Source organism: Theobroma cacao, chromosome 2, assembly GCF_053813885.1.
Source record: "Theobroma cacao isolate CCN51 chromosome 2, ASM5381388v1, whole genome shotgun sequence".
NCBI lineage: Eukaryota > Viridiplantae > Streptophyta > Magnoliopsida > Malvales > Malvaceae > Theobroma > Theobroma cacao.
The window spans coordinates 5,543,507-5,568,037 of record NC_142640.1 but is presented as its reverse complement, the minus strand read 5'-3'; the positions used below and the strand labels follow the sequence as shown (position 1 = coordinate 5,568,037).

The following is a 24,531-nucleotide window of genomic DNA, read 5'->3' as shown; positions in this document are numbered from 1 at the left end:
TTGATTTATTTTGTACAAAAATTCTTACTTCCTATCCGCTTCTTATTTTCAGTTTACCTAAGTTGGGCCCGGTTGCCCAATAGATCTATTTGGAATGATCTAAACCCAAAGCCAAAATCCATCGACAGTTAATAATTAAAAAAAAAAAAAGGATAAATGGTTTCCACAGGCCCCACTTGGAAACTTCTTTGAAATTACGCTAACAGCAAATTCCAGCACATAGCCATTGTCCTTCAAATCTTAAATCATTTCAAGTCTTGTAAGTTGTAACAGCTAACGAAACAGAGTCGAATTCCAGAAATCATGGAGACAGACATCCCTATTCTGCAACAAGATCAATCCTCACCAACTCCCAAACACATCTTCATCCTCTCAGGCCAAAGCAACATGGCTGGCCGAGGCGGCGTCTCCAAGCACCATCACTGGGACGGCGTCGTTCCACCGGATTGTCAACCGCACCCTTCCATCATCCGCCTCAACGCCAAGCTCAACTGGGAGCCGGCGCGGGAGCCTCTCCACTGCGACATCGACACCCGCAAGGTCTGCGGAGTGGGGCCCGGATTGTCGTTCGCCAATGCGGTGAGGGAGCAGCTGGGAAGCGAGTGCGTGGGGCTGGTACCGTGCGCCGTGGGTGGCACCGCCATCAAGGAATGGGCGCGTGGGCAGCACTTGTATGAGAGTATGGTGAAGAGAAGTAAAGAGAGTGTGAAGAGTAAAGGGGAAGTCAAGGGTTTGCTTTGGTACCAAGGGGAAAGCGATACGTCGTCCCATCATGATGCTAAAGACTATAAGGCAAATATGGAGACGTTGATTCATAATGTGCGCCAGGATCTGGGCTTGCCTTCGCTTCCAGTCATTCAGGTAGCATTATATACTTAATTGTCTACTTCTCAAAGATAATGTTCTAAAATCAAAATTCCTTACATTGATAATTGATGTCATCTTCCACAAATATAGTTGATTTAGTAAAAAAAAAAATTTAAAATATAAAACTACATTTAAATACTAGTTAAATATTTTTTTTCACAAAAAAATTAAAATGTTACATACATAATTTTTTTTTTCTTCATTGAGAATTGAAACATCATAATCGGAGCTGCTAAATCAATAAATATATAATATTATTATTATTATATAAATTTAAAATGTTACGTTATAATTTATTAAGTGATTGAGTGATTGAAAATAATATTTTTTATGATAATTTTAATTAAAATTAAAATTTATATAATTTATTTTATTAAATAATTTTAGTTTAATTTTAAAAGATATCATATTATAAAAGTTTTATAATAATTTTTAAATAAAAAAATTATAAAATTTTTTTATATTATTTATAATATTTATAGATAAAATAAAATAAAAATAGAATAAAAATATTATTATATAATTAGATTAATGAAATAGAATAATAAAATTTATTTTTATGACTTTATTGTAATATTTAATTAATAAAAATATTTTTTAAAAAATAATAAAAAGTTAAAAATATTTTTTATTATAATATATAATTATTTATTTTTAGTTTATTTTTAAATATTAATAAATTATATAAAAAATTAATATTTTATTTATTAATTTAAATATTATTATGATTGAAATATTAATATTTTAATTAATTTTTAAATTTAAAATATTAAATTTTATAATATATAATTAAAAATTAAACTTTTTATTATAATAAGATTTATTTTTAAAAAATAAAAATATCTTTTATATAATTTAATAAAATTTATACAAAAGATAAAAAAAATAAAAAATTTTTAATCATTTCATTTTTATTTTTATTAAAATTTTAATAATTTATTTTTTTAATGAAATAATTTAATAATTTATTATTAAAACATTAGTATAATTTTTTATTTTTCTTTATTTGCATTCTGTATTTTTTAATTTATATTTTCAGTAAAATTTAAAATATTAATAATTATATAATTTAAACATTAATATTTTAAAGTATTAATATTTTATTTAAATTTAAAAATTATTATGATTAAAATATTAAATTTTTATAATTTATAAATAAAATTTTAATTTTTTTTATTTTTAACTCTTTTTTGCCCTTTTGCTTTCTTCATCTTCTTCATCATTGGATGGCCACTAGAAATGTGGCTGGCATAGTGAAATGTTGATTTGACACACCTTGTGGTTTGATCTGGCCACTTGGGCACGAAATCGGTGCTTTTTGCAATCGGATCTGGTCACAGAGTGCCAAATCTAATAGTCGAGGTATGATCGAAAAGTGTCAAATCTGACGCTTGCCACAGATAGATTAGGCTACACACTTTAGGTTCGGTGACTCTTTTGTTGAATCTAATTGAAAAGCACTAGATTGGTGTTTTCTGGCCATATCGGACCTTGGAACCGCTTTCGCCCCTGTTATCCAGTGCTGCCGTGGTCACCTCCTATGGTGAGTGGAAGTTAGATAAAGTAAGAGAGGTAAGAATGTGAACAAAGAGAAAAGAAAAGAAAAAATAGAAGTAAAAAAAGACATTTATATGTTTAGGATTGTAATTTTTCATACTTATAAAAGGTATTTTAATCTTTTCAATCTTAGAAGTTGTTCTCTCAATCATTGAATAGCAAATATCATGGAAGGTTGGGATTAATTAAGCTTTGTTTTTGATAAATTTTGGAGATTATAGCGATTCCTTTGGCTATTTGCCAACCAAACATAGGACGAAACAATACATAGGAATAGAGGCTATTTCCCAAACTAAAGATGCTGTAAGATTATTAAGGTTGAATTCTCAGGGATTTATACACTTAAAAGGTTAATATTGATTATTTTGAAATTGCATATGGACTTAAACATTGTTTAAGAATAAAGAAATGATCAGTGCAGTGCAAGTGTAACTTCTCATACACAAACAACAAGGTGTAATTTTATTGATCATATTGCATAACAATAAATTGATAATTTTGCAGGTTGCAATTGCATCAGGGGATGCGAGGTACATGGAGACAGTGAGAGAAGCACAACTAGGGATCAATCTCCCAAATGTAATATGTGTGGATGCCAAAGGGTTGCCACTCAAAGAGGATCACCTTCACTTAACCACCGAGGCCCAGGTTAAGTTGGGGCACATTCTGGCTGATGCTTTTCTTACCCATTTTATTGCCCCCTCACAATCATCTTCCCTCGCTTGACTCCAACGGAGGGCTAAAATCCAAGGCATCTAATAATCCGAAGGCTTCATTAAGTTATTGGTTCCATTTTGCATCTTCGATGTTGACCTTGTAGCTTCTTTATGGGCCTAGCTGATGATGTTATTGATTGTTAGTCATATGTGCCTTCCCTGAGAGCCCAAATTATGATTCTGAAAAAATATTGGTCATAAATAAATGTAGCAAATTCCACTTGCAATGCTGTGGTTTGTGGTTTATGGACAAGAAGTCATGCAATTGGGAATTTGGTAACCCATTGTTTTTGAACTGAGCTTGCAATTAACTCTTGTTTGCAAAACTTGGATCTAAACTTAAACCAAGTGCAAAAAGAATCAGTTGAAAGATAAAGAAGAATCAAATACCACGGGCCTGGACCTGGCTTGCTCCTGTTGCATGATTTGAGCTCACAAACTTCACACAAAAATCTCTTTACTTTGCTGGGGAAGCGTCATTTGAACTCATAATTTTTATATAATTATCTTAACAAAAAGAAAAATAAAAAAAATCCATTACATTGATAATGATTATTCTCATATATATATAAACATTGAAAATTCTCCAAAGCTTTCTATCCCCTTTGTTTTTTTTTTCCCGCATTTTTTTCTCACATAATAGTCTGAACTGAGCAGTTAATTTTGTCTCCATAAGGCAGGGATCTTGCGCTGATTTGGTACATGCAGGAATCGGGATGCGGCCAGGACAATCTCTTCACATGTCTTGCCTAATGTCCTTTCCTTTTACTTTAATAAAGTGCAGCTGTATGTCCTTTCTTTCAGTTATCTTTAACGTCAATAAAAATTTATCTTCTCCTATTTTTAATGTTTTAAAATTATGTTTATTTTTTAAAAATTAATACTTTAATTGGTTTATTTCATATTTATCTTTTGTAATCTTTTAATTTGGACAGTAATCAATATAAAACATAAATTTTACAAAATATATATACTAAAAATTAATATTTTTTCTTAAATTTCATGAACGTAACAAACAATGAAAAGTATTAATAAATATCATTTGTATTATATTATATAAAATCAGAAAAAATTAAATTATTTTTATTATCATATCATACAAAAAAGGTGCTAAAGAAAGAGAAACCAAATTCAATTCAAGGTATTATCTTTTTATCATCCTAATGTTGTAAATCGTTCTTTCATAACCCAACTGCCCAAGAGAAAAAAACAAACAAATCCAAATTGCCCTTTACAACGTAAATTAACAAGCATCTTAATGTTACAGTATTAACACAAACGACGGCCATAATCAGTCCCAAGACAAGAACTTGTAATTAAATAGTGTAGTAGCAAATAAAAATAGCAATAATTATAATAAAAAATATCAAAACAAAACAAAAACTTGACTGCTATGAGCGAATCCATTTTTATTAGCTGTGGCATTATAAAAGCAAAACAGATTTTGTCAAGCCATCCCCTGGTCTCACCAACCCCACGAACCGACGGGGTCCCATCGGATTGCGACTAAATGCTGCCATACTCAGATATAGCACTGCATCATAAGCATATTCTAGTAAGTAACCTTCAGCTTTCAAGTTTCACCTACACTCTCTACACGCGACTTTAAAGAGCGTGGTCAACCCATCGTTTTTCTTCCACCTTCTTTGCTCCACCAACCCTTTAAACCCTAAAAACCCTTGGGCCCCAAATTTTACTCGTAGGTACTGGATTGGAGTTGTTACCTAATTAACCATTTGCAAGCTTCTAAACCATAATAATTTACTTCAAAAATTTTGAACCAAAACTAGCTTCATTTGGCCAAAAGTTGTCAAGAATTGGGTTGGTGTGAATGGAGCCCAATGTATAATTTGTACTACCTTTAGAAGTATTCAGTGAATGTGAAAGGACTCATTGCATGCCGACCTGTTTTCACTTTTTACTGTATCCAGACAAGAGTACTCGAAATTCCTTTGAGTCATAAATGAAGCAAGCAAAAAAATGAGTTGGCTGCAGGAAAATAATCTCAACAAGCGGTTGTTTATTCGTGACATAAGTTTTTAATTAATTCTATTATTTCATTTTAATAGTGAAAATATTATTTAAAAAATAAAAGAACAATTCTAATTCCATTTTTTTAAGTGGTTAAGAGAAATCTTGGGTTTTGACTAGAAGGACGAGAAAAGTTATTTTATCTTTTGGTTTCTTCGGATTAAGAAAAAGTGTTCCATCGCGAAAAGAGTCAAGCCAATGCCAATGTTTTTGGACCAAAAGAAATTAATTCTAATTATTCCAATAGTTGAGACTGAAAAGAACCAAATAAAGAAAAAAAAAAAGAAAAGATTCAAGTAATACATAATAATAGCATACTGTTTCTTCTTATGAGGAACACTATACCAATATTTTATGCTTACTTTTTTTGATGAGCACAACACGAGATATACATATATACTTTCATCGAACTTTTTCTTAAAGCCAAAAATGATTGTAATGCTAGAAAAAGAATGATTGTAAGAAAAAAACAAAGAAGAAAATAAACTTGTAAAAATATACCAAAAAATGCATTAAATTCAGACAAATTATCCCTAAAAAAATTACTAATCCAATTATTTGATATAGGATATGGATAAATATCAATTAAACATAGAAGGAAAGACGAGATTCGACCAAAGTTTGAATTTGTTTTCCTTCTCAAGTCCCAACCTTAGCCTCATCCTCAAAATTATTATTATTTTTGTTTTCTTTTTGATGCAATTTTTTTGATTTCTAAATTTCAATTTACCTCCTCCTTAGATCATTAAAATTAAATTAAATTAAATTATATTAGATTAATTAATTACTTATTCTTTGCTTACATATACCGTCAATTGTCATTGGAAAAGACAAATATTTATATCCCCCACTCTCATCCTCTTGACGTAGTTGCACGCTCCTACTTTCCCGCTCCAGCGATACGCGCGTGCAAGGATTCTCACTCCCTCACTAAACCTCCCTGACTATAAATTCCCACTCTCCCACCACATTTCCTCCGCCCCCTTCTAAAAATCTCTCCACTTCTCGCCTCTCCGTTTCCGCCATGGCTTCTCTCAAAACCCCAACTCTCAAAAACCCTCCCCTTTCCCTTTCCTCCAAATCCCGCCTCCCTTCCGCATTTTCCGCCACCTTCCCTAACAACATCCGCTTTGCACGCTCCCTCCCGCAACGCCGTTTCTTAATCATAACCGCTTCTGCCGCCTCTTTCTCCAACAAGCCCACCGTGCTCGTCGCCGAAAAACTCGGCGAAGCTGGTTTAACGCTTCTCAAGCAGTTCACCAACGTGGACTGTTCTTACAACCTCTCTCCCGAAGAGCTTTGCACCAAGATCTCGCTTTGTGACGCCTTGATTGTGCGCAGCGGAACCAAAGTCAACCGCGAGGTCTTTGAATCCTCCGGCGGGAGATTGAAAGTTGTTGGGAGAGCTGGTGTTGGGATCGATAATGTGGATCTGGCCGCTGCTACCGAGCATGGATGTTTGGTCGTCAATGCGCCTACCGCTAATACCGTCGCCGCGGCTGAGCACGGGATCGCGCTCTTGGCTGCCATGGCTAGGAACGTGGCTCAGGCTGACGCTTCAGTTAAGGCTGGTGAGAACTAATTTGATTTATATTTGGTGATTTTCATTTCATTATTGATTGCTTAGATCTGAGTTTTATGTTTAGATTTTTTTTTTGCTGAAATGTTTGTAGGGAATAATAATGGATCTATTTTTATTATGTTAAGGGGGAAATTCCATAAATTTAGACTGTGGGAATCACCAAGCCATATTCACGTGACATAGATGCTCTGACATCACCACATTTACAAGTTTTGAGTATAATAAATGACTGCTTATCATAAATAATATCAAGTAAGGTGATGCAAATATATTCTAACAATTTGTGGTTTTAAATGATGTCATGTCAATATGATAATTTGTTTGCGAATTTGAGTTTAAGGGATCCTTTAAGGATACATAGATGTTGAGTTGCCAGCTAGATTTGTGAAAAAGCTTCAACTTATATGTGTTTTTTCTGATATAGGGAAGTGGCAGCGGAACAAATATGTGGGTGTATCACTTGTTGGGAAAACACTTGCTGTATTGGGTTTTGGAAAGGTTGGATCAGAAGTAGCTCGGAGAGCTAAGGGACTTGGCATGCATGTTATTTCACATGATCCTTATGCCCCAGCTGATCGTGCACGTGCGATAGGTGTAGAGCTAGTGAGCTTTGAGGTAGCCATAGCGACTGCAGATTTTATTTCTTTGCACATGCCTCTCACTGCTGCTACTTCTAAGATGCTCAATGATGAGACTTTTGCTAAGATGAAGAAAGGTGTTCGAATTGTCAATGTTGCTCGTGGGGGAGTGATTGATGAAGAGGCTCTTGTTAGGGCATTGGATGCTGGGATTGTAGCTCAGGCTGCTCTTGATGTTTTCACTGAGGAGCCGCCAAAACAGGACAGCAAGTTGGTGCAGCATGAGAGGGTTACTGTGACTCCACATCTTGGTGCTAGTACAATGGAGGCTCAGGTGAGTAACTTGTTGAATGCATATATCCATGTTGTCTTATTCTGAATGATATTATTGAATATTGGTATGTTTCTCAGGAAGGAGTGGCTATTGAAATAGCTGAAGCTGTTGTTGGAGCCTTGAAAGGGGAACTTGCTGCAACTGCAGTCAATGCACCAATGGTTCCTGCTGAGGTACAATGAGTTCTATGAGTTTTGCTATCTTTTTATTTTTCATTACTTTCCTGTGGATATAGCCTTCATTTCCCCTTCGTTGTATTATAGTCATTCATAATTGCTGTTTCACTTATTTGGTCACTTCCCCATTGCAGGTTCTAACGGAGTTGAAACCATATGTTGAACTTGCTGAGAAACTTGGGAGGCTGGCTGTCCAATTGGTAGCAGGTGGAAGTGGTGTTAAAACTGTGAAAGTATCATACGCTTCCTCTAGAGCCCCTGATGATCTTGACACAAGGTTGCTCCGGGCGATGATCACCAAGGGTATAATCGAGCCTATTTCCAGCGTTTTTGTGAACCTGGTTAATGCTGATTATACAGCAAAACAGAGAGGATTGCGGATTACAGAGGAACGCATCATTTTGGATGGTTCACCTGAGAGCCCACTGGAGTCCATCCAAGTTCAGATTGCTAATGTGGAATCAAAATTTGCCAGCGCCATATCAGAGTCTGGTGAGATTAAGGTTGAAGGACGCGTGAAGGATGGAATTCCTCATTTGACAAAGGTAGGGTCATTTGAAGTGGATGTGAGCTTGGAGGGCAGTATCATACTTTGCAGACAGGTTGATCAGCCTGGTATGATTGGTAGGGTAGGAAGTATTTTGGGTGAGGAGAATGTGAATGTGAGCTTCATGAGTGTTGGGAGGATTGCTCCAAGGAAGCAAGCAGTGATGGCCATAGGAGTGGACGAGCAGCCTAGCAAAGAATCTTTAAAGAAGATTGGTGAAGTCCCTGCAATTGAAGAGTTTGTTTTCCTCAAGTTGTAGGGTGGCTGTATCATTACCATTTATTTTTGTTCATTGGGTTTTGTGTGGGTAATTTTACTACATCGTAGTGTTCAATTTTGAAAATTTTAATGTGGTAGCGTTAGGGTGAGGGGAAGGAATAATTGAGCTTTGCAACAACGAGTTTGTTTATTGTTGAGTTATTTTTGTCTGATCCAGATTTGCTTCTGATTTCACGGATGTGGTACTTATCAGGATTGATTCGGTACACCTCCTCTGAGCTCCCGGTACTAATTGCGGTGGCAAGGCTATTTTACTTCTCTCTAGAAACTGATATGCATACGATACCCACTTAAAGCCAACCCGAGGCGAACAATGTTCTTGGGTGTGTACTTAAAAAAAAAAGAAGAAAAGAAATTTCTTTGATGAGGATGATGCGGGCACATTGCTTTCATTCCTTTTTTCCAGTGCAGTGCAAAGACATTGATTTGTTTTTCATGTCAAGCCGTCGTTATTGACGTGATACTCTTTGATTTAGTCTCTCTAAAAAATAGATTTGATTACTTGGTTATCACAGGCACACAATGACAGCTGCCTTACAGACGCAGAGTCATGTCCATTCCGAAATCTCCCAGAAACCTTACAGCCAAATGGATGCTGGCGTTTCATCGGCATCACACGAGACAATACATTCAGGCCATATTCCCCTGTCTCGTCTTTTGATGAGGTAAATAATACATAATCCGATTCGCTCCAGGCCCAGTGATTACAAACAGAAACCAAAGGAAAATGTTTAATTGTCTGAACCAGTTTGAATAGAATCGTAAAAGATTTAACCATTAAAATTTGGCATTCTTTACTACTTGTCATGTCATTATTTTTATCCCTCTACCTTCCAACTAAATTAAAAAACGTTCCAATCTTAATTTACTCTTTAGGTGCATGACTTAATTCATGGTCTTTGCATATCTGATAAGAATGATCATAACGTTTGCAGGCATGAGATTTAAGAACTGCTAGGACCTTTTCTCCATCAAAATTTCTTGAATTCTGAAGCTTGTACATTGTGGGAGGTTTCTTCACTAAATTGATAACCAAAAAAAAAAAAAAAAGGCCACGTGGAAGGAGTTAAACTCAAGCTGTAGCATTGTAATTTATGAACCAGAAAGGAAAGGAACCTGAGCTAAGGTTGAGGGTAAGGAGATGTGAAAGTTACTAACTGCTAAATAGGCAGCGATACCAGCAGCATAACCCGCAAAAGCAAAACCGCTCACCTGCACCAAAAAATATCTTTTACTAACTAAAATTGGTGGTTTTTTTTCCCTAAAAGGATATGTAACAAAAAGCAGGACCATATTACCTTTCGAAAGTACCAAAAGAAGTCCACTTTTTCCATTCCCATGTATGCAACTCCCGCTGCAGACCCAATAACTAGCATGGATCCACCGGTACCAGCACAATATGCAACAAGCTGCCAAAACTTAGAATCCTGGGGATAAGAGGTGAGATCATACATTCCCATTGTTGCCGCAACCAGTGGAACATTGTCAATAATTGCTGACACAACTCCTATTGCACTTGCAATCAGTTCAACATTAGGAATATGAGCATCGAGGTAATTTGCCAACTCCCGAAGAAGACCTGCTGCTTCTAGGCTACGGAAGTACAATGCATATTCATCAAATACAGAAATTTTATATAAACAAAGTAATGATAAATATTAGAAATGAAGCTACAACTCCGAAGTCGTTGACTGGATGTGTAATGTGAAAGGACTCATCACCAAGTAGCACTGTCTGAAGCAATGCTTTTTCCTATAATATGTGCAATTGATTGCAATCAAAATATCTATCCCATGGAAGACACAACATACTCAAAAACATTCTTCAAGTGATAGCTACTTTTATGCAAAGTGCAGACCAATTGTCTTTACCTAAAAATTTAAAAACAAACCAACAGTTGTTGGTGTTTGTAAGCAATTTTGTATTAAATTGCATGTGGCATCTAATTAGATAACAAGAGGGGGAAAACCCTCTTGCAGCAAGCATGGAGGGGTCTGAACAGAGAAGACTTCAGCCAGATAAAACTTAAGCCTAAGTAGTAAAACCTAACCTATGATTAAAAAATTAATAGAGAACCAACAGGAACAAAATAGACATTGGTACTTTCATCTCGTATTTACCTGCTCACAGACAAAAGGATTCCAAGGAAGAAAAGAGCTCCTTGAGTATCAATCCTTGATAAAGCTTGTGGAACTTTTAATTGTTGCCTTTCTGATTCACCATAATGAATGGCATCAGTCAGAATCCAAAGAACTCCAAGTCCCAGCAACATACCCATATATGGAGGCAAACCAGTTAAGGCCTTGAACACTGGAACAAAAATCAAAGCACCAATACCCACAGAGAAAACAAGTTGCCCTCTAGGAGCCATTTGTTCAGATGCCAAAACATTTGGAGAATCTTGTCCCTTTCCATTAACTTCGCTGAATGAGAAAAGAGAATTCACATCATTTCATCTGTAAATTCATTACGTTAAATTTAACATTTTAAAAATCAACTTTTCCAATTTGTCTTTGCTTATGCAAGAAACATACCTAGTCAAAGACATAAGAGCCAGCGGAACAGCTAGAGAAACAATTGAAGGTATGAACAAACCCTGTCAGCAGTGAAATCAAGTTAATAAACTCAAGCCTGAAGTCAGTAAAAAGCAAAAACTCTTCTAGGGTGAATCAATATAAACAGAGTACGTGACTTCCAGATTTAATCCCAACTTCACATTGCTATTGCTTCCAATAGTTCAATGTTTGGTTCAAATATAACAGAAATGTTACTTTTGTCTACTAACCTAAGTCTAAATCAGGAAACATATCAACATGCACATTTAAATGCATAATGAGCAGAATAAATTTAAAAGCATAAATGAAAGAAACTTCAATTCAAATGTGTTTTGTTAGAATTATGAAAGCACCTTCATCGTCTGCAATGTGGATATTTGACCATGTATCCATAGCATGGTAGTGGTAACGTCACCAATAGGAGTCCAAGCACCACCAGCATTTGCTGCTATCACAACAACAGCTCCTAGAAGCCTAGTGCAATTCATATTCATATCAACAGTATCAAGAAATTTGGAATGAACATGATACTAGTCATTCTCAATAAAAGAGCATGGTATGTTTAACTCAAAATAATGATAACCACGTGTGTAGTGCCGGATAAACACAATATTGTAATATGCTAATATACCACTATGTGAACCCAGGGAACTTTAGAAAAATAAGATATTAATATCATGCAATGCTGGTTTCAAAAAAACATATATATATATATATATATATATATATATATCATGAAATGCTCAGAATCCAAACAGAAGAGTTGACTCTATTGCATAACGTACTTCCGAAATTCCGATGGAGGCACTAGTTTCCTCAGCAAAGAAACCATGACTATTGTAGATGTCAGATTGTCAAGGATGGAACTAAGGAAAAATGTCACAAAACCAACCTGCAATTTTCAAATTACAGGTGAAACACCGTTTTTTTTATTAAACATAACATCAATAAGGTACGGCTGATAAAGCAATCACAAACTTTGACAAGAAATAGAAATAAATAGATCACTAACATTCAAAAAAGAAGAAAGCAGCACTAGAAAGAGAGACAACATGAATTTTCATCTAAGATAGCAACACTTTCAAATTTTCTTCATTAAGCACATTCTAGGTAAGTATGGTAGGATCATTTGCAGATAATATGTGCTTTGGCAGGATGACAACGATGGCCATGATACATAAGTAGGCAGATCTAATATTCTCCTAAATCTATCTTATCAATTGGAATCTTCTACATCATTGCTTTGTACCTACCACACAAAATTCACACTCGGTGGGTAAAGACAGGGCCACAAGGAATGCTTCATTGTGCAACTGAATTTTAAGATTCATATACAAACTATCAATGATAAGATTGTCAATATGACCATACCCAGCAGAAATCAACTCACCACCCAAAGCAGAGTCCGTGGCGTTCTAGTGGTTATATTGTCAGTAACCATCTTAAATCCTTGATGAGCATCAACTATCTCTACAATGGTCATTGCACCAAGCAAGAAAAACACTATTTCACTTACTTCTGCCGATGCATGTGTCAGCTGTGAAACAGCTATATCAGTTGAAGGAGCCTACAAAAGAAAATCAAATGTGAATGCTCCAAAGATAAAGGTGGAAATAATTAATAAAAGAGTGACAAAAATGTTTTCCACACAAATAGCAGATGCATCAGCATAAGTAGACCACCATAGAATTCCATAAATAAAGGGAGATAGTCATAGTCATCACTTGGAGAATCCCTATTGACAGTAACAAGAGAGAGAGAGAGAGACACACACACACACACGTAGTTTGGCTCTCCCAATTGACCATTGGGGTAGATACCTGATTGTGCTATCTTAATTCATTGCTAAGGTAATTGGTTTAAATTGGAGATGTTCATTCCTTCAGTGCGAAGTGGGCTCCAACATAAATAAAAAATAAAGAATAGTGGATTGCAACAATCACTTCATAGAAAGACCAGCCATCATTCACCAAACACATAGACCACTAAAACCAGTAGATCAGGAAATAAGTTTAGTGCCCATCTTTCCTGTTTTTCACTAACACTTGAATCTTCATACTGGCAGAGTGATGAGGCCACTATCAAAGAACATGAGAAACAGGTTAAAACTTCACCCTTGTATGGGTGGGTCATCATCAATTAACAAGTAGTTATGTAGCATCATTACAGACCTAACCTCACACAGTGATTAAATGAAGTACTTAATACACAATAGAATTTTATGTTTTTCATCATAATTTATGAGGATGCTAATAGAAAGTACTTCACAATGCAAAATACCACAAGAGGGATAGCAGAGAAACGCAGTCCACTAAGACATCTGAGAAATTCTTACCCCAATGCTTCGCACTACCCATAAACTCACAGCCATCAACAATCCAACTCCACTTTTATTGAAGGCTAGAGACTCCTCAAAGATAATGCCAGCATATCCTATTGCAAAAAGCAATGCCATAGCGACATCCTGCATTATGAAATTAGATAATATCAAGAAAGGCTTCTGTGCATAATCCCGTAATGTGAGAAACATTGGTCAAAACAGGCAATCAGTGAAAACCTATAAAGAAAGGATTAGACAAGAAATTAAAGAATAACCTCATTGGAAGCAACCCATGACAGATTAATTGCCAGAGTCCCTGTTAAAGCTGCTGTGAAAATTGCAATAGTTTTTAACAAATCAGTCTTTGGCTGGTAAGTAGCTTCAAAATCTACCGAGCTAGTTTCATCAACTGAACATAAAGGATCACATGATCCAGATGGTGAGGTCAGCTCCTGTTGATATGAAAAGGTCAATTCGGTGTGTGACAGAACCCACAAAAAATAAGAAGGAACATAAAATGCTGTTTGCAATGATGATTGGTTTTTAAGCAATTTGGAGAATGCCTTTCGAGCAATCTTCCCTCATAAAGAGGATCTATCCAGCGTCAATCCCGCCAAGGGGGATGAGGATCGAAGAAGAGTCATTTGAAAAATGTTCCTAGCATTTAGCAATTTTGCATAACGAGGCTACTTTCAGGACTTTGAACTTGCACTTTTGTGCTCGTCATCCAAAAATTTTGATATTGCACCAGAAAATGATCCCTAATTAATCCTCAAATATCTAACAAAATCAAACCTTAATTCTGAGCTAAACATCTGCAGAAGGTAATTTCTAATAGCAATAGCTTGAAATTCCATCAAATTCTTCAAGCTCTTCATCAAACAGTTCATATCAAATTTAAGCATAGATAACCAAGATAAAATCTTGAAATTAAACTAGCAGAATAGGCAAATGGGTACGCTTAAAGCTGGAATTCTTATAAGCAAGACAATAAAGATGACAAAAGACTAACACCCAAATCAATAAATTAACAAACAAGCAAATGGGTACTCAAAATTGAAAATTTCATAATGGTACAAGGATAAAAAGAACAAAAACCTCAAGCTGCTTTTCCTTGTTGGGTTGAAATTGTTGTTGAGTTGGAGGAGAAGAAGAAGAGTCTCTGGCCTTATCCTCAGCTCTAGCAAGAACTCCATTGCGAAGCAACCTAGGAGCTCTGATTCTACAGAGTGAAGAGCCAAAGCTAGGCACTGAGTGGACGGAGGGACTGTGGAAAGAGCGTTTCTTGAAATGGTATGATGGTGAAAAATGACTCCCAATTGATAAGGCAGCCATTAAAAGCTTGGATTTTTTAGGAAGATGAGTTATTAAGGAAGGGTCGAAAGAGAGACTCACTCTCTTTTGATTGCTCTTTGATAAATTAGCTTCAGTTTCACTATGGCAAGTTGTTGCATGGAATAAATAAGCTCATCCCATTAGTTGACTAGGACGATGCAATAGGGACAACTATTGCCAGGGCTCACGTGACAAGGGAAGATGCGGTAAACAGAGTCAAACTAAAGAAAACTTTTTTCTGTTTTGGAATTATGGTCAATTAATTTCCATTTTCTTGTCTCGTTAAACTGAACCAGGTTTCTTTTTTCTAAATTTAGCTTAACTATTATCACCTCGTACAGTTTGAGTGCTAATGGCAAATCATGTAAAAAGTTTAAAATAACAGAATTAAATAATAATAATAATAATAATAAGAAAATGAATTATTAGGATATCTAGACATGACACGTGGTCCAGTTCCTTCTCTCAAATATGTCTGGTCCTCTTCCAACTGCAAGTGTCCGGAAAGATTTAGATTAGAGGCGGTGTGGCGCCACTCCAAACTCCCCTCAAACGCCTCCAAACATGGCCTTGGCTCAAGTCTCTGCTTCTCTTTCTCTTTCCGTTCATGGTACTCTTCTCTCAATTCATTCCCTCACTTCATCTCTTGACATTGCTTATTAAGTCTTTATTGCGAATTTTACAAGTCCGAATTGTGTTGCAGTTATCTGTCCTATCAGCTCACCAAGAACCCGTACAATAGCTCGTTTACCCATTTCGAGTTTTTCTCGAAGCAGCTCCACTTTTGCCACTGGTTCCCCTCTCTGTAAGCAATTCTGAGTTTTGAACCTTTATGAATATATTGTTTTTCTATGTTGTGGGATTCCTTTTTTTTTTTTTTTTCATGATAACTGCTTGGGTTTTTAATGCAAATGATGGGTATTTTTTGAATTTGTTTGAAATGATTGTACATGGTAAAGGGAAGTGGCTTATTGGGATTGGGGGTATTGTATTGACCTGTCTATTGCAATGGACATTGTGAAATGTGACTTTCTTTTGAAGAGCAGACTAGGGATTTAACTGCTAAATAAGCCGTGGAAAGGAATTGTTTTGGGGCTAGGAGGAAAACAGCTTTAAATTTTGTGTATACTTCTTTGCGTAGGGATAGATATATGTGATGTTCAATTATGATTCAATATTATATGGTGTAGCTGTTTTGATCTTGCATGTATTTTGTATAGTTGGCTTCTGGTTTCCATAATTGCTTTGCCATTGTCTTTAGCCAGATTCCAAATTCTTTTTCAAGATCGATTCATATCAAGATGTACTGTTTTGATCTTTTTCTTTGCCATTTTATGCACTGTTTGGGTTGATGAAATTTTACGAGAAGATAAGAGTCTCTTCCAATTGTTACATGAACTTTCTAACTTTTACCTCCTTATCATTCATGTCCTTGCAACTAGAGGAGCATGGGATTTCATTTGAAATTAGTAGAGTGAAAGATAGTGCTTGCTTTTGCTTGCAGTGATAAGGAGAACATCTCACCAGAGGAAGCCTGTGTGTAAAGCAACATCAGTTTCCATCAAATGTGAGCAAAGCACCCAGGAGGGTAACAGTTTGGATGTATGGCTAGGACGGCTGGCAATGGTCGGCTTTGCAGTGGCTATCACTGTTGAAATATCAACTGGCAAGGGACTTTTGGAGGTATCTGCACTGTGCCATCGTTTTCTAATTTATGTACCTGTGTTAGGACTACCTACCATATTAAAACATGTTTCCCTTGGTCTTGCAGAATTTTGGCCTCACAACCCCCTTGCCTACAGTGGCCTTGGCAGTAACAGCATTGGTTGGTGTTTTGACAGCTATTTTTATCTTTCAGTCTGCCTCTAAAAGTTGATCACTGTTAAGGTCTTACAGTTTATCATCCTGAAGATGTTTATAGCTGCATTTTTGTTCATTGACTGTAGTTCAGTTGTCTTGCCAACAATAGCATACGTTTGAGATTGTGCAAGAGATTCAACTTTAAGTTTATGTGAATGCCTTCCTCTCTTTGTGTTTCTTTTACTTAACTGTTACATATAGTTTTCTGTTTTTGTACATTATTGGTGATACCCTGAAACAAAAATGGTTCAAGCATTCTGTTTCTAAATGTCTCATTGTGACATAGGGAATGCTTCCACATCTCGTCGGCTAAGAGAGCCGTAAGAAAAGAATTTTCTTAATTAACTGTGAATTGTTTTCTTGATGCCATAATATTTTTGACTAGTTTGATTGGCCTAGTAAATATGGAGATAATTATGTAGCCACTGGCGGCCATGATTTGAACCTTTTGCAGTAGTGCTAAATGAGCTGCTCCGTCTTTCTCGCCAAAATAAATGATGACTTGCACTTTTGATTTGCATCAAAATGTTAGGCAGCAATCAACTGTTAAGCACATAACCTTTTAAAGTTTAAACATTCAGACATACTGTGTTGAACTTTTAAGCAATCGCCATCGCCCAATAGAATCTGATATCTCCACTGATGTGAAACATATGGAATGGCAAACAAATTACACCATTACAAGTCAGAGAAAGCAAACGGACTTCATTCTTTTCCTCTATCAGAACATATTCTCCTTTACCCTTTTAGCCTTTTTCCATCCAACAGTGCCACACCTGGTAATGGTATTGACTTACAACACAAGGGACTCTTTTGTTCTTCATGGGTTTTCGTATTGGAAAAAGTAATTCTCAATCTTTACACTTTAAACATGTAAAGAAACTTCACTTAAGTTGCGTATGCCTTTTTCTTTTTTATCTTCCTGGGATCTTACTTTTGATTATCTTATTCTGGTTCTTGGGGTGAACTAATTTTTGGTAATGGGGGCAAAAATATCTCGAATTGCCAAGAGGTTTGGTTTCCTTCCTCAGTGTAGAGTAAGGATTCTCATGGTGGGTATTGATGCTTCAGGGAAGACAACCATTCTTTACAAGCTAAAGCTGGGAGATCTGCTTAAAACCAAGCCCACAGTTGGTATCCAAACTCACTCTTTACTTCGTGACCTCATGGCTGGTTTTCTTCTCACAATAGGCCTATAAGGCTTAATTCTCTTTGATATTAGCTGTTTTCGGGCTATTCAGTTTGTTCTTTACTGTGTTCTAGATTGGAAATCAGACGATAACCAAGAAAGGAAGAAAGAAGGAAACTGTGAAAAACAGGCAATAGTTTAGAAATCATGATACCCAAAAAATTGTTTTCTGTTTTGTATTTTAGCTTGACATGATCAAGTTTGAAGGATTCAATATAATTATGGTTCCAACTGTAGCCTGCACTATTTCATATATGCTTCTAATGACTTGAAAATAAAGCAAGATCATGACTTTTATTTTAAGATTTCAAGGTTTTTTAGCTTGCCAAATAATTCTGTGCCTGTTGATATCATTTTTTATCGGCCAGGTTTTAATGTAGAGACCATAGAGTGCAAAAATATATGCTTTGATATATGGGATATTGGAGGACAAAGCAAGGTATCAAGTAAAATCTCATTGGTTAGATTGGCTACTGTGTTTGATATGTTAAATGAATGAGATACAGCACAGGCTAACTTACTACAGCACAGATTCGGCCGTTGTGGAGACATTACTTCCTGAATGTCCAAGGCGTGATCTTCGTGGTAGACAGCACTGATAGAGAAAGAATCTCAGAAGCCCGCAACGAGCTGCATTGGATTTTGTCAGATGTTAGTAAGCTCTTCATATTGAAAATAATGTTTTATTTTCCGTCCGTAATTCTAAAGAAAAACCCTGGGAAAGAACATATACAGAACAGAAAAAGAGTCTAGTCCTCAACCAACTTGATCGATTCTGTCCAAGTTCCAAAGTGTAGCATAATGATATGCTCTGCTGTGCTGCCTCTGCAATTGCAAGTTCTATAACCTCTAACCAAGGACAATTAGTGAGAATACTGATCCTCCTTTTGTTCCTATCATTGCAGAATGAACTAGCCAATGCATCACTATTAGTCTTTGCCAATAAGCAAGACCTGCAAAATGCAATGACCTCGTCTGAGGTTGCTGATAAACTTGGATTGCACTGTCTTGGACAGCGACCCTGGTAAGAAACCTTCTTCAAATGTTAGACCTTGTGATCCACAAGTGAATTTACACCATTCTCATTTTTACCATTTTCTGTGTTCTATGTTCCATTTTTCACTTCCTATTGTGATCAAGTAAAAAGTAGTAGGACATGAAACTTAGAATGGTGAAAGCTTATCTTTGCTATTGATCCTGAGAAAATGGTTCGAAGATTGAATACCTCCAAATGGTTTGACAGGTCGTCTTAAATGAAATTTTGTTGTGCAGGTACATCCAGGGTACTTCTGCTCACTCTGGCTGTGGACTCTATGAAGGTCTCGACTGGCTATCCAAAAATATCTCCCTCAAGGCAGAATCATTCTCATACAGCCACATTCCTCATCTTTTCTCCCACAGGAATCACCAGAATGAAATTGATGTGACACTCATTGAGTTGGAAAAAGAGATTGTAATATTTTGAAAATCTGGCATGAACTTTTCACAGGTTGCAATTTTAGAAGATGCAGAGTTGCTTTTCATTGAGCGGACGCCCCTGCAAATAGATATCATTCACGGTCTGCATCTGTGTATTTATAAGTTGACAGGTTTTTTTTTTTTTATTTCGATAAATATAAATTTAGAATTACATCATGACACTTCTTATATTCCATCCGGTGAGAAAGGAAGCATGGTGCTGTGGGAAATCATCTACTTTACGATGGCAATATACATATGCCAAGATTTCCCCCCGTTTATGGCCATTGATTGTTTTCGCCTAGTAAAAAAGAGCAGTTCACACGCCACTGAAACCATTAGAAAACAGAGGAATGACATTAAGAAGCTAAAATTGACAAGTGTCCGAAAATAGAAGCAAGTGTAAAATGACTCCCTCCTGCCTCAAAATCTCCAACTTGAACAATTCAAACAACAAAATTTCAAAGGAAATATATGTGCAAGTTGGGCCTCTTTCTATTAGGCATCCATTGATAACATGATTGATAATACTAGATAAAATAAAAAGGGTTCTTCTCAATACTGTTTCATCCATGAGCAATAGACTGAAGCTATAGACATGCTGCAATGAGATAGTTCACCAAAATTTCTCCTATTTACCTTTAGTATTCTATCGAATAGTGTCACAAAGGTGTAAACACTTTGTCAAAAAAGAGATCAGTGAAATACATTACACCTCAGGAAAAGGGAAGTGGTTAACAATTTTCAATGAGGTTAAAATGCAAGGGCAAAATTTGAGAAATTTAATTGCAAACATATTAGAAGCTGTTGAAGGAACGCCAACAAATCTAGAAATCCATGGATTGAGACCCTGACAAAGCCTTTGATTTTTAACTCCTTTTTTTCTTTCCTCCATTTTTGTTTGCCTTTTTCTTTGGTTTCTCATCTAAAACAGGCTGTGTGCTCTGTAAGTGTTGATGAATGGCAGCCAGTGGATCAGCTTGGAAAGCAGGATGCTTAAGAACTGCACTCAATTGTTTTCCCTCCCTCAATCTGGTGAGAATTCATCCATTAAAAATCAGGTATTTATTGCAGGGGAAATCAAACATTATAGCAAAATAGAATCACAGAATTGAAGCACGCACATTAATTCTTTCCTAGATTTGCAATTGAGCTTGAACTCAGCAGCAGGAGTTGGTTCTTTGGGAGCTTTCAACTCAGGAAGAACCTCTGACAGGGCAGAGAGATCATATGCTTTCAATTTCCTCTGTCGGCTTCGAAGTTTCTTCTTCTGGTAGGAGACAACATGTTCATTAGCAAACTCTTAACTTCAAACTAAAGGCATGCAGTGTGCATTCATGACTGGTGCCCTTGCTTTAGTGAGTGCAAACATTTACTTCTATCCCCAAATAATGTCAGTGGAAGAAATATATGATTAGCAATTTCATGAGGAGCTCATTGCAACGTCAGCAGTGATCAAATGAATCCAACCGCGTGTTACTCAAAACAATTTGATATAACATGCGCTAGAAACTACTATGAATCAGACATCGAGATTATAACAACCCCCAAATTGAATTAAATCCCCCGAAAAATAAACTTAAGACCTATAGTTGTAAGGTAAACAAATTAAGAATGATATCATCCATCCACATGTCCCTAAAAACTAATTTGCTATAACATGTGCTAGAAATTACTATGCATCAAATATCGGGATTATAATGAACCCTACATTGAACTAAATCCCACTGACATATAAATTTAGATTTGCAGCAATTACATTAACCTCCACAAATTAACAATGTTTGCAAGTACGAGTCTATCACCTTTGTTATGTCCTTCTTGGCCGTCAACGAGGCAACGGTATCTCTAACCTCTGCATATATATCAAATAAATGAAAATTGACACGCCGAACATAGACTTATGAAAATTGAGTTTTCATCATCGAACATGAGAAAAAGAAGAAGAGTTTGAACTCACTGGAATAAAACTGGAGCTTCTTTTCGAATTTTTTATCGGCTTTAGACGAAGGATCTGGCCTGCCAAAGCCATAAAGAAGATCAAAAATCGTAAAACTGCAGAAACCCCAACTTCATAGATTAATCAGAGTTAAAGCAAAAACACAATAAAAACATTCACCGTGAGCTTGCTTTCCCCATGTTTGAATAACTTTCAAGGTTAAAATCTCAGAATGGAGAAACCAAATGCAGGGAGGGTTTTAGGATTTGATTACTGAAACTCGGAGAGAACCAGCCGAACTCGTAGCCTGCACCGGCTTGATTTATTTTCCTTCCTTTAGAACTTTGGGCCTTGTTTGCAAAACCAGGAAATTTTGGATTCCACAATTTATGGGCCTTTGATCTGCACTGACTTGATTGGGCCAAATGTGTGGGCTTCGATCTTCAAATTCCTATTTTCCTGATGGAACCTTCTTTGATTTTCCTAATCTTTATCAAATTATGCATAATTTTGAACTAGGTTTTGTCTTTGAATTTATCAGCTCTAGTTTAAAGATTTTAAATTGAACCCTTTTGTTATTTAATTACTATTAATGTTCGGCTTCAATATCATGGAACCAGCTCAAACAATTTAAACCTGTCCAATCCAAATTTTTACCATGATGATGCTAATGCAGAGTACAAAGCAAGTACATATAATCCTAGAGAAATGCAGAGTAATTTTTGTTGGGAAGACATGCAGCAACGATCCCAATTTAATAAAGCAGTTGGCCAGGTTGAAAAAACCATGTGGCATGTGCTTTGCTTTGTCATCCCAACAGCAAATCTTTGCTACAGTTTTTGTAGGTAAATAACCTTACCAAACCCTTTGATCTTTTGTGCTACCATATCTCTGCTCATCACTATAAATACTTAAAAAAAAAACATATTTGTTTTGCAATAATCCAGCATGTGAGCGGTCCATTCTTCATTGCTACATTAAATTTCACAGAAAAACAATTTAAATTTTGAAGAAAAAAAAACTTGTTGATATCTCATCAGTCATCACATAGTATATTAAAAGGTAAAATATTAAGACACTTTTAACTTTTAATCATAATTATATGCAGATCAATTAATTTTTAAAATGAATATCCCGTCTCAAACATTTAAAGGAAGTTAATGCTTAAACATAAAATATTTAAAATACTTTTTTTCTTTTTTCACTCTTTCCCTTTCTCTCAAGTCGATTGACGAAAACCGATCGACCACTTTGCAATCAAAGATTTGGCCGAACTCTTAAAGCAACGACAAATCAATGCTCCCCTGGCTTGGGAAGCACCATCGAGTGCTTCCAAGCTAGAAAGCACGATCAACGATCTAGCTAGATCTGGTCATGCATGACTAGATTCTGTCGAAAGGCGGTCGGTCGATGATGGAGTTGTTGTCGACCTAACGTTTGAGAAACAAAATAAAAGAGAAAAGACTTTTTTAATAAGAAATAAATTTTAAAAAAATTATTATTTATATATTATGTAATTTTTAAAATTAAAAAAATAAAATTATTTAAAAAATATTACTATATCAGTAAAATAACGAAAATATCAACAAAACCCTAACGACTGGAATGTGTCTAACAAAAATTTTTTTTGAGACGGATTACTAATAGATTTGTGTAAAATTTTGGTTAAAACTTTGAAAGATGTTGGTGTTTATCTTATGTTAAATTATTAAATTATGTTAGAGTTTTTGGATGTTTTATAAATGAATGCCTTATGTTACATTATTCGAGCAATTAGGTATATATTATGGAGTAGTTTATATTGGAGCAATCCCATTATATTATTTGAGCAACCATTTATGAAATCGTGAGCCCCCATCACTGAACGGCGCAGCCTATTCCTTCTTTATAGAAGTAGTATTTTTTGTTTGTTTGATACACTATTAGTATTAGTGTATTGGTTTCCATATTATACTACTGTTAAATTAGGATTAAGCATCTTGCCAGCTAACAGTGTTTTTTTCTTAACTAGTACGTGATATTCTAGTTTAAAATGCATTCTAAATTGTTTAAATCTATTGGTTTTTTGGGATGTTCATGTCTTTTCAACAGCGTCGTTTTTTATTATAAAATTTACTCTTAAAATACAATCATTAAAATTTTTTAAAAATGGCATATAAATAAATAATATCCTATTGTAGAACATATACGCAGAACAGTTGGCTCTCAATAATATCTCTCTATATAAATATATATATATATTCATAAAAATAATAGTACTTTAAAAAATTGAGAGTGCTAACCACTCTGATAGCATTGCTTTTGCAAACAAAAATAATAGGAATCTTGCAAATCTTCTCATGTCGACACATAGCATTGCTTTTTGCAAGCAAAAACTCTCCTCCTCACAATGAGGCAGACACTCCGACAGGCCTTTGTCTCAGCTTAGTTGTGCTTGTAAACAGTTCAGCCTTCTGAGGATGGGTCATGGTTTGTGAAAAAAGTCCCTCAAAAAGCATTTTCTTTCAAAAATCCAAATCCAAATACAAGAGTGCATTGAAAAAAGGGTTCTCACATCTCTAAGAATACATCCCTTTTACGTTTCATAGGCATTGCTTTGGGAGTAAAAAGGAGTGCTTACACAATTAACATATAAGGTCCAATCATAATCAGAAATTAAGAGTAATTAAAACAGTCACCACTTTTGCTTAATCTGTTATTCGATGTTTGAATCTGAGCAAGACCCTTTCTTGTACCTTATGTATGTTTTTTTTTTTTTAAGTGAATTTTGCTATGGTTGAGAGCTGGAAGAAATCTAAGGCCACAAGAAAGTTGGCAATGGCCTTTAAATTAAATTGACAATGACTGATCTCAGACACTGTGCCACCGACACCAAGATAGAACACCTGCCATTAACGACTTTTCTTTTCTCTCGGAATTTCTGCAGCATCACATTCTTATCGTTACCCCTTAAACTTTAATCACCAAAGTATCTCTGACACTGTCAGTAATCTTTTCAAATTTATGCACCCAGCACTAATACCTGTTCACACTTTTCTACATCACATTTCTGCAGCAGATTAGTTCATCCAAAAGCTAATTCCATTTTTTACCATCACTCAAACCAATGTTTTTGTTCTTGCTAATAATATGTAAATGCAACAGACTCAAATATCGTAGAAATGATGCCAAGCTTACCAAAAGCAGGAAAACATTGACAGCGTGTTTG

The 24,531-nt window shown here is 35.6% G+C and overlaps 6 protein-coding genes across 6 annotated transcripts; 4 read left to right on the top strand and 2 right to left on the bottom strand.

The window, feature by feature from the left end:
* The first annotated feature begins 197 nt into the window (after positions 1-197).
* On the top strand, positions 198-3,367 carry LOC18607993 (carbohydrate esterase, putative (DUF303)). Its single transcript, XM_007042446.3, has 2 exons — positions 198-861; positions 2,929-3,367. The coding sequence occupies exons 1-2, from the start codon at positions 304-306 to the stop codon at positions 3,148-3,150; spliced, it is 780 nt and encodes a 259-aa protein (XP_007042508.3). The 5' UTR covers positions 198-303; the 3' UTR covers positions 3,151-3,367.
* A 2,779-nt stretch (positions 3,368-6,146) lies between these two features.
* On the top strand, positions 6,147-8,823 carry LOC18607999 (D-3-phosphoglycerate dehydrogenase 1, chloroplastic-like). The gene is made up of 4 exons (XM_007042456.3): positions 6,147-6,742; positions 7,178-7,665; positions 7,743-7,838; positions 7,976-8,823. The coding sequence occupies exons 1-4, from the start codon at positions 6,196-6,198 to the stop codon at positions 8,645-8,647; spliced, it is 1,803 nt and encodes a 600-aa protein (XP_007042518.3). The 5' UTR covers positions 6,147-6,195; the 3' UTR covers positions 8,648-8,823.
* A 787-nt stretch (positions 8,824-9,610) lies between these two features.
* On the bottom strand, positions 9,611-15,162 carry NHD1 (sodium:hydrogen antiporter 1). The gene is made up of 10 exons (XM_007042453.3): positions 14,641-15,162; positions 13,818-13,994; positions 13,558-13,686; positions 12,613-12,789; positions 12,008-12,114; positions 11,576-11,696; positions 11,202-11,263; positions 10,788-11,090; positions 9,966-10,260; positions 9,611-9,879 (listed from the first exon to the last, which is right to left on the bottom strand). The coding sequence occupies exons 1-10, from the start codon at positions 14,875-14,877 to the stop codon at positions 9,760-9,762; spliced, it is 1,728 nt and encodes a 575-aa protein (XP_007042515.3). The 5' UTR covers positions 14,878-15,162; the 3' UTR covers positions 9,611-9,759.
* A 163-nt stretch (positions 15,163-15,325) lies between these two features.
* Positions 15,326-16,920, top strand: SEP1 (stress enhanced protein 1). The gene is made up of 4 exons (XM_007042452.3): positions 15,326-15,487; positions 15,581-15,682; positions 16,382-16,560; positions 16,649-16,920. Exons 1-4 carry the CDS (start codon positions 15,442-15,444, stop codon positions 16,751-16,753), a joined length of 432 nt encoding a protein of 143 aa, XP_007042514.3. The 5' UTR covers positions 15,326-15,441; the 3' UTR covers positions 16,754-16,920.
* Positions 16,921-17,070: 150 nt separating this feature from the next.
* Positions 17,071-19,665, top strand: ARFB1A (ADP-ribosylation factor B1A). Its single transcript, XM_018116173.2, has 5 exons — positions 17,071-17,871; positions 18,295-18,365; positions 18,458-18,577; positions 18,832-18,950; positions 19,199-19,665. Exons 1-5 carry the CDS (start codon positions 17,718-17,720, stop codon positions 19,389-19,391), a joined length of 657 nt encoding a protein of 218 aa, XP_017971662.2. The 5' UTR covers positions 17,071-17,717; the 3' UTR covers positions 19,392-19,665.
* A 331-nt stretch (positions 19,666-19,996) lies between these two features.
* LOC18607995 (ribosome biogenesis protein) lies at positions 19,997-21,651 on the bottom strand. The gene is made up of 5 exons (XM_007042450.3): positions 21,504-21,651; positions 21,345-21,403; positions 21,190-21,239; positions 20,509-20,654; positions 19,997-20,416 (listed from the first exon to the last, which is right to left on the bottom strand). Exons 1-5 carry the CDS (start codon positions 21,521-21,523, stop codon positions 20,254-20,256), a joined length of 438 nt encoding a protein of 145 aa, XP_007042512.3. The 5' UTR covers positions 21,524-21,651; the 3' UTR covers positions 19,997-20,253.
* Positions 21,652-24,531: the final 2,880 nt, after the last annotated feature.